The sequence below is a fragment of the Danio aesculapii genome, chromosome 5, assembly GCF_903798145.1.
Source record: "Danio aesculapii chromosome 5, fDanAes4.1, whole genome shotgun sequence".
NCBI lineage: Eukaryota > Metazoa > Chordata > Actinopteri > Cypriniformes > Danionidae > Danio > Danio aesculapii.
This window is the reverse complement of record NC_079439.1, coordinates 51796699-51811560: the sequence shown is the minus strand read 5'-3', so window position 1 is coordinate 51811560 and position 14862 is coordinate 51796699. Positions and strand designations below refer to the sequence as shown.

General features: G+C 38.4%; 1 protein-coding gene across 1 annotated transcript in view; it reads right to left on the bottom strand.

The window, feature by feature from the left end:
- arhgef15a (Rho guanine nucleotide exchange factor (GEF) 15) overlaps window positions 1-14862 on the bottom strand; it is a 76352-nt gene that overhangs the window by 39717 nt on the left and 21773 nt on the right. Inside the window, 3 exon segments of the mRNA XM_056458459.1 lie at window positions 9485-9559; window positions 9664-9793; window positions 10004-10156. Of these exon segments, the coding sequence (XP_056314434.1) occupies window positions 9485-9559; window positions 9664-9793; window positions 10004-10156 (358 nt within the window).

The following is a 14862-nucleotide window of genomic DNA, read 5'->3' as shown; positions in this document are numbered from 1 at the left end:
TTGAAAAAATAGGTAATTTTCACAAATGTAGTCTTCACTGCAAAATTCTAATATGTGCAACTTTTTAAGTACAAAGTCTTTTTTAAATCAGAAAACAAATGGCTTCAGGTATAATTATTCATCATAATGTGAATAAATGGCTACTTATTTTTTGTTTAAAATTTATTTAAACATTTTTATAGTGGTCAGACACCTGAAATGTATAATAGGTGAGTAGGTGAATGAAGAAGAGATTCAGTTGTGGTAGAGGGAAGCATGTGCTGCGTCCCAATTCGCATACTTATACTACACCCTAAAAGTATGTACTTTTTTGTAAAGGAAAAGTACACACTTTTGAGTGTGTAACAGAAGAGTATGCAAGCTTTTGGGGCATAGTACTTCCTCATTAACAGATTGTTGTGTTGCTTAGCTACGAGCCCTGTCAATCATCCACACATCATCCATATTTCTTTCATATTTAATTCCCTACCTTATTGGAGAAGCAGCAGTAGCAGGGTAATCTCCCATTCCCGAGTCTTTCATGCAGAGAAATCTCCTCAGGTGTTTGGATAATTCTGCATTCAGACATTAATGTCCAAACACGTCTTTATATATATTTCTGAGTCCACCTTGGGTCTACGTTGGCTCTGCCAAGCAGACACATTTGGTTACAAAACTCATCCAAGGGAGCCACAAATACCCACAATGAGGTTCATCTACCAAGTCTTAGCCAGTCAGTATGACCCACTAGGGTACATAATCCCCTACACAACACGAGCTAAAGTATTGGTTCAAAGGCTATGGGATAAAAAACATGGGTGGGATGATCCATTGCTGCCAACAGAACTTGTGCAAGCCTGGAAAGAATGGGAGAAGGAACAGCAGCACCTGAACAACATTGCCATACCACGGTGCTACACCAGCACAGAGTTAGATTCTGAGTCCTGCTTAAGAGACATCCACATATTCTGTGATGCTTCAAATCATGCATATTGTTCAGTAGCATATTTGAGAACACAGAGTCTTCAAGGCCAAGTGGAGGTTGCATTTGTCACAGCCAGATCACGAGTGGCACCAAAACGACAGCTATCTGTACCCAGGCTGGAACTTTGTTCAGCACTTAGTGGAGCTCAACTTGCAAAAGTTCTAGAAAGGGAACTGACACTGAACATTCGCAAGGTTAATTTATGGAGTGACTCAAAGACAGTCTTGTCCTGGATCCAGTCTGATTCGTGCAGATATAAAGTGTTTGTGGGTACACGAATCGCAGAGATCCAGGAGCTGACTGAACCCCAGGCATGGCATTACGTGAAGTCTGAAAACAATCCAGCAGATGATATAACCCACGGAAAAAACCCTTCAGCAGCTCTCAGTTCCCAGTCAGTGGCAGCAGGGACCTCAATTTCTGTGGCAAGACTCAAGTACCTGGCCTCAAGATACAAAGAAATCAGTCCTGGACATTACTGATGAGGAGAGAAAGGTAACCTTTTGTAGCCTGACCACGATAGACTACTCCGATATAATGCAAGAATTCTCGCAGTACCACAGCTTTGATCAGTTGGTGGAACATGAAGCACAAGAGCAGTTAAAGCAAACTAATCCAACCCGAGAAGCATGTGCCCAAGACTATGCAGCTGCTGAGAATTCAGTCATGAAGCGGGCACAAGCCATGTGCTTTCCAGCTGAACTTAATGCATTAAAGTGTAACAAACCCTTAAATTCAAACAGTAGTTTAATAGCCCTAGCCCCTGAGCTTGACCAGTCTACTGGACTTATAAGAGTCGGTGGTCGTCTGAGACATAGTGAACTGCTTAAGCCAGATACAGTCCACCCAATTGTACTTGACCCCAAACACCCGCTCAGTCAACTTCTGATTCAGTATTATGATGAAAAACTCCATCATCCTGGCCCAGAAAGAGTGTTTGCAGAGCTGCGTAGAAAATACTGGATTATTAGTGGTAGAGAAGCTGTACGACGACACCAACATCAATGCCAGGAATGCAAAAAATGGCGTGAAAAGCCCAAAGTACCACAAATGGCTGATCTACCATCAGCTAGACTTCATCTCTTCCGCCCAGCCTTTTATTCAACTGGTGTTGACTGTTTTGGGCCCTTCACAATTAAAATAGGGCGTCGCAATGAAAAGCGATGGGGTGTCATATTCAAATGTATGACTACTAGAGCAGTCTACATTGACTTACTCAGCAAAATGGATGCAGATTCTTTCCTTATGGGCCTTCGTAGATTCATTTCACGCAGAGGAACTCCACATGAACTCTATTCTGACCAGGGAACAAATTTCAAAGGAGGAGAAAGCGAAATATCTGAAGCATTTGACGCACTGTTACCTACCTTGCAAGGTCAGCTTTCCAAACAGAAAATTCAATTCAAATTTAATCCCCCAGGAGCCCCTCACTTTGGTGGACTGTGGGAGAGAGAAATCCGATCTGTGAAGTCTGCTCTCCATGTCACACTTGGAGTCCAGCACGTAACTGAGGAAGTGCTGAGTACTGAACTTGCAGAGATTGAGGGGATATTAAACTCCAAACCCCTGGGCTATGTATCATCGGATGTGGCAGATGTGGATCCCATCACTCCAAACAGTCTTATACTGGGGCGGCCAGACCCTAGTTTTGCCCCAGGTTGTATACCCTGAGTCTGAACTACTTAGCAGAAAATGCTGGAGACACAGCCAGGTATTAGCAGACCACTTTTGGGCCCACTTCATAAAGAGGTACTTGCCTGAACTGCAAACCCGCAGTAAATGGAGGAGTGAGAGTGGGAATGATCTAAAGACTGGGACAATAGTGATGATAGTGGACCACCAATTGCCTCGTGCCTTGTGGCCAGTGGGAAAGGTCTCAGCCACAGTGCCAGAAGCGGATGGAAAAATACGAACTGCGGAGGTTCAGGTTCAAGGTCGGAAATACATTCGACCAGTCAGTAAGCTGATTTGTTTACCACCACTACCTGATGATGAGGACAATGACTTCTAAACCTTTTCTAGTTTAAAATTTACTACGCAAATTGGGGCGGCTGTTGAAAAGGTTTAGGGATTAATAGTAGTTTAGGATTAATTGACAGCTATACCTTAGTCCCGCCCCCAGAGACTGACGCAACTTGCAGTTTCGCTTTAGCGCTACGGAGGACTCGTGAGAGGGCCCGTGAGAGGTATTCTAGTCGCCAGATGTCTCACGGCCAAGCTTATAAGTGTGCGTAACTTTTAAAGTAAGTTTACTTCCAAGTTCCAACATAAATGTTCATGAACCTGCCATGCTTGCATTGTTGTTTAGAGTTTGCACTCGCCAGTCGGACATGTCATATGTCACATTGCACGTGCATTGAGCTAATGCTAGCAAAGGAATGTTTATCATTCGTGCACGAGGCGCCGACGCACGTTGTATTAACGAGTTGTTGATAACTAAGTATCAAATATGTTTGAATGTTATACCATATATACAGTATCTGCATTGTGTAGTGCTATTTAAACAATGTCAGTGAAATTTGCAGTTATTGTGGGCTGAAGCCACATGCTTTATTGGGTGCAGTAATTATGTAAACATTTATTTAGCAACATATTCTGTTCTAATATTTCATCTGTAATTTGATGTTCATTTATCATGTCATTGTAAACTGATTATTTATATCCTTTGTGTTTATTGTAGAAACCACACACACATATGTGCATATTTAAATTAACCAATTAAATACCTCTGACTGGACTCCTGGATTATGTGCATTCTTACCGATGCCCCGTAATGATCCCAATTAAGTCTGAACTAGTGAATACAGTTCAAACCCTATCAAACAAATACATTTATAGAGATGGTATACAAGTATATAACTTTACTCACATGGGAAACGAGGCCACATGAATGGTTTGTGAGCACAATTTAGTGCACACAGCATCCCATATCATCTGATAATTGTAAGAAATAAGTCCAAAAGGCAGCAGACTGTGTAAAGCCACATAAAACAAAACAAAAATACGATGAATATGCCGAGATCAGTGGCTAATCTGCTGGATTCAGCTGAGGTGAAGTGATGGCGACCAGCGAGACCTAGCTGTTACTCAAGTGGCCACGCCCTTAATTATGCAAACTTACTATAACCCAATATAAAGGAAATGGATGAGTTATAAAAAAAATTCCCCCCCCCTCACAGTTGTCATGGAGGGTAATAATAGCTATATGACCCAAAATCGTTCTTTGTACCAGGCTGTAAACACCTTTTTTCTGCTGTAATGTTGGCCATTCTAACAGTGGGCTCAATTAAAATTTGCTCTATTATGGAGCCAGGACTAGCGGAATTTTGATGAATTGCAGTTTCAGCTACTTCCGTATTGGCTTCCCGAGGGAGAGCGGGAGGTTGCCGCTTGGTTAAGACAAATAAAACCCAAATTATAATTAATTTATTTTTACTACATGATATTTAATTATTTAAATAATAGTTTAAAAAAGTTATCTTGAAGAGTGAAAATTAAAATATTATATTTTAACGGAAAGAAAAGTGTAATGTTTGGCCAAATAGCGGGCGCTTAGTATGACGTCACTCAGACGAGACGCATAGCAAGAGAGACAGAGAGAGGAGACACTTTGCTGATCACAGGTGTCACAAAGGAGATTAAAAGTGCGATGATTGATGACTTTCAAGCGGATGACTGTGGATTGTGAACACTGGTAGAATTCCATGCAGTTAGCATTTCTGTGTTGAGATCACCCGGTCAAGTTTTTATTTTGGAGTTAAAATTGCTGTGATCCTGCGATGGCGAGCCACCCAGACCTGTAGGCAGAAACCAAGTGAGATTCTGCTCTACATCACTGTGATATGTGCCTTAATTGCTGTTACCAGCGGAGTACATCAATTGTGGGGTATTTCTCATCATTTACCCCACCACTGAGTTGTTAACTCAACTGCTATGCCTTATTGAACATTAAATCACAGAGAGTTGCACTACTACACCACCAAAAGACTGTACATTTGTGGGATTCATCGTTCGAACTTCAAGGATCTTCCGTTACACACACACACACGTTCACTTATGGACTGAGAACTGTATAAACACGTAGGACCATTGTGAGCTTTCTACATTGTTTCTACAAGTGTTAGTTTATTTCTTTTTTGTTTTACATCCCGATTGTTGCAACTATTGTTTTGTTTTTTTGGGTACCAAAATTTAACTAAATAAGAATACAAATTTAAACTTCCAAAGAGGAATATAAATATAGGAAAACAGAATTTAAATACATAGTAGTTTACAAATATAGAATTTAATTAGTTAATAGTTTACAAATAGAATTTAAATACTTAATAGTATAAAAATAGAATTTAAATACATTGTAGTTAACACTAAATTTATATACATAAGTTAAAATCGAATATAAATATTATTATACATATAAAACTATTAGTACAGTGAATAGATACAATTTAAATAGATAAATTAAAACTACAAAAAAATTCTAAAAGGGGAACAAAGAGAAAAAGCCTTTTCTTGTTTTGTTTATACAATTTATCTATTTATTTGGTTGTTTTTACATTTCATGTTTCATTTATTTAAAACTTTTTGAAAGTAAAAACTTTCCGTTGGTTAAAAGTCATTCTCCTGGTCTGCCTGGTTCTTGTGTTGATGTGTTTGCTTCATTTTGCTCTCCCGTAGCGAACCTGGTGATCTGGCCTGTTGTTGTGTATTTTACTATTTAAACTAATACACAGAGAAATATTGTATCCATTGCACCCTGAGTGGGTATCGGCTACATATGTCTCCTATATATTTTTATTTAATGGGGAAACTAGCTTTCCATACCACACAGATCAAATGTGGATCATCATGTCCAAACCCGGCTAACTTCCGAAAAGGGCGAGTAACCAATAGCGTTAGAGATAACAAGTAAACCAAGTCCCGCCCCAGGACTGACAAAAATTCAAAAAGTTTCGGGGAAGCAGAGAGAAGAATCAGCGAGCGAGCGGAGAGAAATGATCACGCGTGCTGTAGGCATGACCTCGAGTGCACAGATGATGTGCATGCGCGAGGCCTGTTTCCTCACGGTGGATCAGTTCGACGCGCACGTGAGCTGTAGTTTCCTCGCGTGTAGGCCTGTAATCTGCTTGCGGTTCACTTTTCCTCGTATGTAAACATCACTGCTGCGCTCGATTAATTTTGGCATTGATTAATACTCTATAACCCATTACCTAATTACTCTAGACCAGTTGTCTCAAACTTAGTTTACTTGGGTGAGGCTGGGCCGCATCAGGTTTTCCACAAGAAATTAATTATATTATTATTTTTAATTTGTTTATTTATTTTTTTTTTTATTTTTTGGAAAAAAAAACTAACAAAAATTAAGAGATTTGAGAAGATTTGGATTTTTAAACACAAAATAGGATGAAAAAATAAACAAATTAAAAAATTAATAAGAAAATAAATAATTAGATTTACTGTTATCCTCTGTGCTGTTGTTACAGGAAAAAGAAGCAACACTGTGGTCCGGGTTATAGGGAACTCTTATTACAGATGGACAGGTGTCGATGTGTGACCGCAGACGGCTACATTAGGCTGCATTGAGTTCCTTACTTTTCTTTTATTCCGTCGCGTACACATTACTTTGATTTCTTTTCTGCTCACTGCACGTGAAACAATAACCACCAACCAATGAGAGTGATTGTAAACACAAGAAAGATGATTAGTTGAAAATATTGTTCAGGACCAATAGTTAAACTTGAATTTTGCTAGCGCATGACTACCGTCATGCGTGCGCACGCACACAATCCACACAGCATTCTCTGCACTCATTTTTTCTCTCTCTCTCATACACACACAATGCATGCTTTCACTGTGCACAAGGTAATGCCTAATCAATTAAAATAAATACCATAAAGAAAAATACAAATATCTGACATTTCCCAGAACAGGATCTGGCAAGATCCTGCTGAAATTAAGCACTGATTTCTATACACTTATACATTTATAATGTCCCGCTGGGCAGCAACGTAAAAACTTTTTTTTAAGTGTTGAAGCGCGCTGGGATGAATGTCAGCGTGTGCCCAATAGAAACGAGGCAGCCAGCAGGCACGAAGGAAAACACTCCATGGCAACGCTGCTGCAACTTTCACACACTAAGATGAAAAATGTTTCTCTGCCTGAGTCAAGGCCAGCCGATGTCCTGCCCCAGAGAGCCATATACCCCACCGTGATTGGTGGGCTCGTTCAGCTCCGCACAGCACTGTAAAGTGCTACACATATCAAACTCGCTGGCCGCACTAACATTAAACTTTTAAATTAAGATGGGGGCCACAAACTATCGTCTCGGGCTGTGAGTTTGAGACCCCTGCTCTAGACTGTTAACACTCTTTAGCAATGTTTTTAATGTATGATTTATGGTTATCTTATTGTTATATTTTACTATTTATTGTTTTTACTGTTTTATTGTTTTTTGCAGTGCTTACAGTCATACAGGCATGTGGGTGGGCTCATTTGACTCAGGCAACCAATAAGTATCTCAATATTGTAATGAAGCACTCAAGCCATGCTTCCAAAACCATTTAACACTCCTAAAAACTGATCCCATAAACTGCCATTTTAATAGGCCTAGATGTTTATCTTTGCACAGGAGTCTCATAAAGACATGTAGTCATGTAGAAGTAGGGGTGGGCTCATTTGACTCACACAACCAATAAGAGTCTCAATATGGTAATGAAGCTCTCAAGTCTTGCCCCCAAAACCGTTTATCACTCCTATTAACTGATTTCATAGACTGCCATTAAAATAGGCCCAGATGCATAGTTTTGCATATGAGTCTCATAAAGATATGAGAGTGGGCTTATTTGACTCAGGCAACCAATCAACATTTCAAAATAATAATGAAGCTCTCAAGCCATGCCCCAAAACCATTTAAACACCCCTCATAACTGATTCCATAGACTGCCATTGCAATAGGCCTAGTTGCATATCTTTCCATAGCAGTGTCATACAGACATGGGGGTGAGCTCATTTGAATCAGGCAACCAATAACCATCTCAATATGATAATGAAGCTCTTAAGACACGCCCTAATCATTTAAACATCCTTACTAACTAATTCCATAGACTGCCATTATAATAGACCTTGATGCGTATCTTTTGCATAGCAGTGCCATGCAGACATGGGAGTGGGCTCATTTGAATCAGGCAACCAATATGCATCTCAATATGATAATGAAGATGAAATTTTAAGAATGTGGTCAATGCTTAGAGTATGGATGGAAATTATGCTTAAAAAAGTTGCAGACAAATAGCATGAATATATATTCGGAAGCAAGTCAACAATGATTGAAAATAGTTCACTGTGCAATGCTAAGACCAGGAACATATAATGGCAGTATAGTGTACAATTTGGCATCAGCATCTTTACTTAAGAAATGAAATTGAATAATAATTTCAGTTCTTCAAAACAGGATGAGGAGTGTTCAGATCATAATCAGTCTCAGTGCTGTAGGTGGAAATGCAGAGGAACTTTAGAAATAAAAAACACCTAAAGATGGTGTACTGGTGTTTTTAAGAGGGTAAACAGACTTTTCCAGTTAAAGAAATGAAGCTTTTAGAGCTAGTTCTAGGAAGACCTAATGTCACATCACTCATCACGATCAGTTCCAACCAATAGCTATGAGACACAAGGAATATATAAGCAGTTTATTGATTTGCTTGCTTGCTCTATCATCCTCCCAACCACATTGCAAACAATATATATAAGTTGAATTTAAGCAAACAAATAAGGTTGAACATTACTAAATGTAATTTGTTTGTTCAAATTCAGCCCATATAAATTGTTTACAACCACTTACCTTAAAAAAATGTAGTAAATCCAATGAATATTTTTTTGCAGTGTACAATGCTTTATTGGCTGTTTCAAATGCTGGTAGTGAATCTGAAAGTGCACTGTATAGTTAATAAAGATGAAGGATGTATCTTCAAGATCTTTTGTTTGAGTCTATATTTAATTTGCATCCATATAATTGTATTTTGAATTAGATTCACTTTTTCCTAAAGTAAAATATATTGTGTGAGATACAATGATGTGACATGATGTGACATCATCTATTCAGAAATTGAAAGATGCTTAATTTGACAGTAAATAAGTTGTGTATCACATAAAATCAAGATGATTGAACACTAGATAAGTCACTTGGCAAAATCTTTTCATTCAATGTCGCATGCTGGTTGAATGATCTTCCCATTCCCACTCGGACTGCGGATGCACTACTATCCTTCAAACGACAACTAAAAACCCATCTCTTCCAAGAACACCTGAACCCCAGTGATTAAAACCAAAACCACCTTATAGAAGCACTTTCTCTCTCTCACTCTCTAAAAAAAAATCCTACTTTAGCACTAAATTCTCTGAGCACAAACAAGTTACTTTGTATAACTAGCACTTCTTGTGTGTATAGCCTCGTCTTGTTAAATCAATGTTGTAAGTCCCTTTGGACACAAGCGTCTGCTAAATGTAAATGTAATTTTTTCATTTTACCTTAGACACTGAGGTCAGGGCCTTGGAAGCTGTCTCCTCCTCTTTCGTGCCTTTTGCAGTCCGCTTTTGGATACTCTACAAAAGGCTGAAATTAATCCAAGAACTACTATCTAATTATAATTTGGTAAAAATTAGAAGAACAAGTTTTGTTTTGTTTTTTAAGAAAAATTGTGTCTCACCTGTATGAGGATTTTGATGCGTGTGATTCGCTGGAAGGGCAAAAGCATGAAGGATGTGAAAGGCAAACGTTTACAGAGTGAAGATAATTCCAGGCGTCTCATCACAACTGCAAAATCTGTATTACTCTCCCTGCCACCACAGACACATACAGAACAATGCATTAAATAATAATTATTATTATTAAAAAAACTTTTGGATCATGGTGCTCCAAAAGCAAGATTGTTCTTAAAATGTGTTTTATACATTCATAAGCTTTTATTACAGTTACAATTAAATAAGAGGTCTGAATGGTTCACATTGCAAGCTTTATTTTCTGAGTGTAATGTATAAATGTCTCACATCAATGTGCTGTAGGTCTTCTCTTGGTACTGCTGATTTCGGACATAATCAATGTAGACTGAGAAATGATTTTCTGAGTGTTCATAGATTATGTCAGACACATCAGATATCACCACACTCTCATCCACTCTCTTCAGAAGATCCCTTATAAACCTGAGGAGAATAGATATGTTCAGTCATTACCTTGGAGTTCCTGACATAGGGCTCACTCGACCAACACCACTATTAGGACAAATACTTTTTGTAACAGGGTATATGCAGGAATCCTAAAGTTAATTTCAATACCTTTTTAAGACATTTTAAAGACGTTCTCAGAATATTTTAAGCAGTTGCTAAAAAACAGTTAAATAAATCAATGTAGCACAACTGTGCAACAGAACTTAGATAAGCTCGGAAGAAACAAATCTTCAAAGAATAAATTACATGGTTGTTTTCAGCGACAGGTTTCAGCCACTGTTTAAACTTGTCTTTCTCCAACCAGGAGTATGCAAACTTGCATTATCCCATTTGTCTACCCTGTCTGTTTTACTCTATGGCAGGGCTATTAAATTAGTTTGTCATGGGGGCCAGTTCATGAAAAGCATCCCAAATGAGGGGCCGGAGTGATATGACTTGCAATATGAGTGATGACACAACAGCATATTAGAGCCCAGATGTTGTATTTTTGTTTCTTTAGTCACCCACATAGTACCCACATTGTTAATATATTGTATTTTGAAATTACGGCCCAATCCCAATTCTACCCCTTAGCCCTTCCCCTTACCCCTACCCCTCGTTTTGCACATTCCCGTGAAGGGGTAGTGGTGTCCCAATTCTCTTTAGATTGAAGGCGTAAGGCTAAGGGGAAGGGGTGAATACCCCTTCAAACAATGATTTTTCAGGACCACACTCGAAACCAAGGGGTAAGAACATTTCCTAGAATACACCAGCCACAATGGCAGATAGTTACACCCGGAAGTAAGGAGATCCACAAATTAGTATTTTTTGTCATTATTTCGAATTTTTACAACAAACAAACACATATTGCATACGTGTTTTACTGTCATGCTTAAAAAAAAAATGCTAAAATAAAAAATGCTAAATTTCGCGATCTATAATCCATAATCATAAATCCTGTACAGCAGTCCCACAACATTCTGACACTCGATGACACTGGAATACCCTGTCAGAAAAGTCTAGTGGCTGGGAATAGGCTTTTTAAAGTGTCTGCTATAATGTTAATGTTGTTTTTGATGTGTTTACATATATGAAAATGACCACTGTGTTAAATGCACCGTAATACGATCTTATTGTCATACTAGATCATTATGATAATATAATATATGCCTTCAATGATTTCCTGAAGTTAAATACAAAAAAATAAAGCAGCTGGATTACTACAGCAGTCGCGATCGTCTGATCTCATATGAAGCAAGAGATTGCGATGACATGATGACGTGTGCAGATGCTGTAGTACTGTAGCCCTTCCCCTTCACACTCAGTTTTAAGGGCCAAGGGGTAGGGGGAAGTGGTAGGGGTGCAAAATAAATTTGGGATAGGGCCCACATAATATCAGTGCATTGTTGAATGAGGCTTTTTTTTTTTTTACAAATATTCAAATGTTGTATTTCAAAGCACAACAAAAGCAGTGCATTGCTTAAGTAGGCTTCTTCTACACTGTAAAAAATGCCAGGTTCCACACAATTCATTCATGTTGTCCCAACACAAGTTGATTAAGTTAACTTAACACTTTAACAAATTTATGTGAATTGAACATAAACAAATTAAGTTGTCCCAATGAAATCCCAAGAATTGTGTTGATTCAGATAATTTTAAATAAGTAGTTTGAACAAGCCAAATAAATTTGTTTTTTGAGTGTACATTCAAACACATTCATATGTTATGTTTTGAACTGCAAAACAATTATGGCTGCAACATTTATAGATTTTGGGTGTGTGATTATAGTCTGAATAATAATTAAGGTTTCACATTTATCACGTCTAATGTAAATTTAAGCTTTATGGTAGGTAAGTAATTAAATGAGCTGTTATTATCTGCGTTCACACATACATAATCATTTTAATAATTTGTAATAATTCCTCCAACATATCTTTTGTTTTCATTGCACTGAAAGCCACGCACAACTCACGTCTGAAAGGCACGAGCGCATCGCTACGCGGAAAAGATGCGATATGTGAATAGCCCGCTGCTATAGTTAATCCAGTTTCCTTGCGTATTAGCCTTGGTGTAGCTATAAGCTCAGAACTTTAAATTAGCGCACAGATAGCAAAACTTTGTTTAGTTGCAGTAGTTTTAGTCCGTGCAACAGAAATAGAAAGGCTTTTAAGTATTCAAATGTTTTCGGCTGCTCGTGCCATTAGCTTAATGTCAGGTGACTCACGCTCTCGTGCTGTTTTGATCAGACACACATCACTTCATAACTATAGCGGTCACCCGCTATATAGCTATATAGCGGGCACCCGGCCCTGACCAATCGAGGAAAATAAATATATTTTGGAGTCAAACACTTTGGACAACGCTTATATACAATTTAAGACTTCGTAAAAACGGGATTAAAACTTTTTAATACCTTTTAACGACCTTAATTTTCTCATCATTTATTTATTAACTTTCAATACTTTTTAAGACCCCGCGGACACCCTGTATAAAATCTGATGAGACATCTCTATAGTGGTAAAACATAAAATATAATACAATTTTTAAGATAATATTTTTGTTACTATAAAAAGTTATTAATTATAACATTAAAAGGGCAGCTAAAAACTATTTCTTCTATGGGCACATGACTAAACCTTTAAAAAATGAAATTACTTCTCACCCCTTCCTATTCCCCCCCAACCCTTCTAATTCTAATTCTAAAAATATAATTCTAACAACATAAGAATGTCTGGAAGAGGTACCATTAATGCATCATGGATGTTCATGTGACATTCGTGAAATATTATGGGTATATCAGATATTCAGTCTGTAAGTTTTGTGAATTCATACAAATCATTAGGCTGTGAGGAGATATTGAGTTGGGTATTATTTACAGCATATAGTAGTAGCATATACAATGTGAAAAGTAAGGGATTAAGAACTGAGCCTTGTGGTACCCCAAACCTTTTTGATGAAGCCAGGACAGGAGATACCAGTGATTATAATGCACTCGCTGGTGCATTGAGATGTCAGCGGAAGATGACAGCTACTGTTTGAGAGATAATGCAAAAAGCTCTAGTGACCTACTACTACTGACCTACTCCTGTTCTTGTCACATGCATTTCCTGCCACATGATTAGTCTCTCTCTCTCTCTCTCTTTCTCTCTCTCTCTCTCTCTCTCTCTCTCTCTCTCTCTCTCTCAGCAACGAGGGCTTTACATGTCATAAATGTAGAGAAATGGTCAGACTTACAGAGTAGATCTCAGAGTTAGAGACACACATCCAAACTTTAACTGAGGATAGTAAGAGTGCTAGGTCTCTAGACAAGGTTTGGATGTGACTAGCCTAGCATGCCATGCACATTGTTTGGCTCCGGTTGTTGCGTCTTCGCAGAGAGACGGCTGGGTTACTGTGAGAGCATCTAGAAATGGTAGAAAACATTGTATGTCCGTTCCAACATCAAACAGGTTTAGACCCTCAGTGATATACCCACTGAGAAACCTAATGAAAGAGCCCTAGTAACTGGCGACTCCATAGTATGGAACATGCAAATAGGGACGCCAGCCACCATAGTCAAATGTCTGCCGGGAGCCACATCATGTCAAATTTAAAAGTGCTGGCTAAATCTAAACGCAAGTTCATTAAGATCATTATCTACCTCTTTGTTAATGATGTTTGGCTGCGTCATTCGGAGATCACTAAAAGTAATGTTAAAGAGGTGTGTGATCTTGCAAAGACGATGTCAGACACCGTAATATGTCCACTGCCCGCTTTTGTGGTGATGAGTTTTACAGCCGACTCTCATCACTCAATGGCTGAATGTCAAAGTGGTGCTTAGTGAATAACATAGGACTAGAAGACAACTGGCCAAGTTTTTTGGGTAGACCTGACCTGTGGAAGAGAGATGGTCTTCATCCCACCCGGGCATGGGGCAGCTCTCCTCTCTGGTAATCTGGCATATGGTCTTAGTGTTGTGGTAACCAATCAACAGTCTACTAGCCTCCACAGTTTACCTTACTTAGATAATCTGCAGCACATAGAGCCACCTAGATATAATAGCATAGAGCTGTGTCTGTTCCCAGGGCCTCCTCAACAGCATAATCATACCTTAGACATAATATTATCACATGGTATTGATATTGATAATGTTGAAGTTGTGCAGCAGAGAGATGGCATTTCAGATGACTCTTGTTTATTGTACATTGATAGGTCTACAAAATCAACTTCTATTTATAAATATGGTAGAACAATCACCGCTAGCACTAAAGATCACTTGTCAGTAACCTACATGCTCTTTCTAATTTCCATAGCATTCCAGGCAGCATAGAAGTGCTTGACACTGAAAAAAACTATTGATGCTCTCCTTTCTAGCACTTTAGACATAGTTGCTCCGTTACACCTAAAAAAGATTGAGAAAAAAAATCTGACGTCATGGCACAATAAGCACAAAAGTTGACAATAGACGAAATCAAAACTAGAGGTTTTTCGTCTGACCTGGAAAGAAACTATACTTAACTTTAGAAAAGCTTTAAAGTCTGCCAGATCTGCTTATTTTTAAGCACCATCAATTTGCCTCCTACAGCATCATCCCAATTAGAGCACTGTAGCCCATTAATAATTAAACTTAAAACTTTTGCAGTAGTAGGTGAGGAAGAACTGTTTAAACTGATAAATTCATCCAAATCAACAATGCCTATGCTAGATCCTATTCTGACCAAATT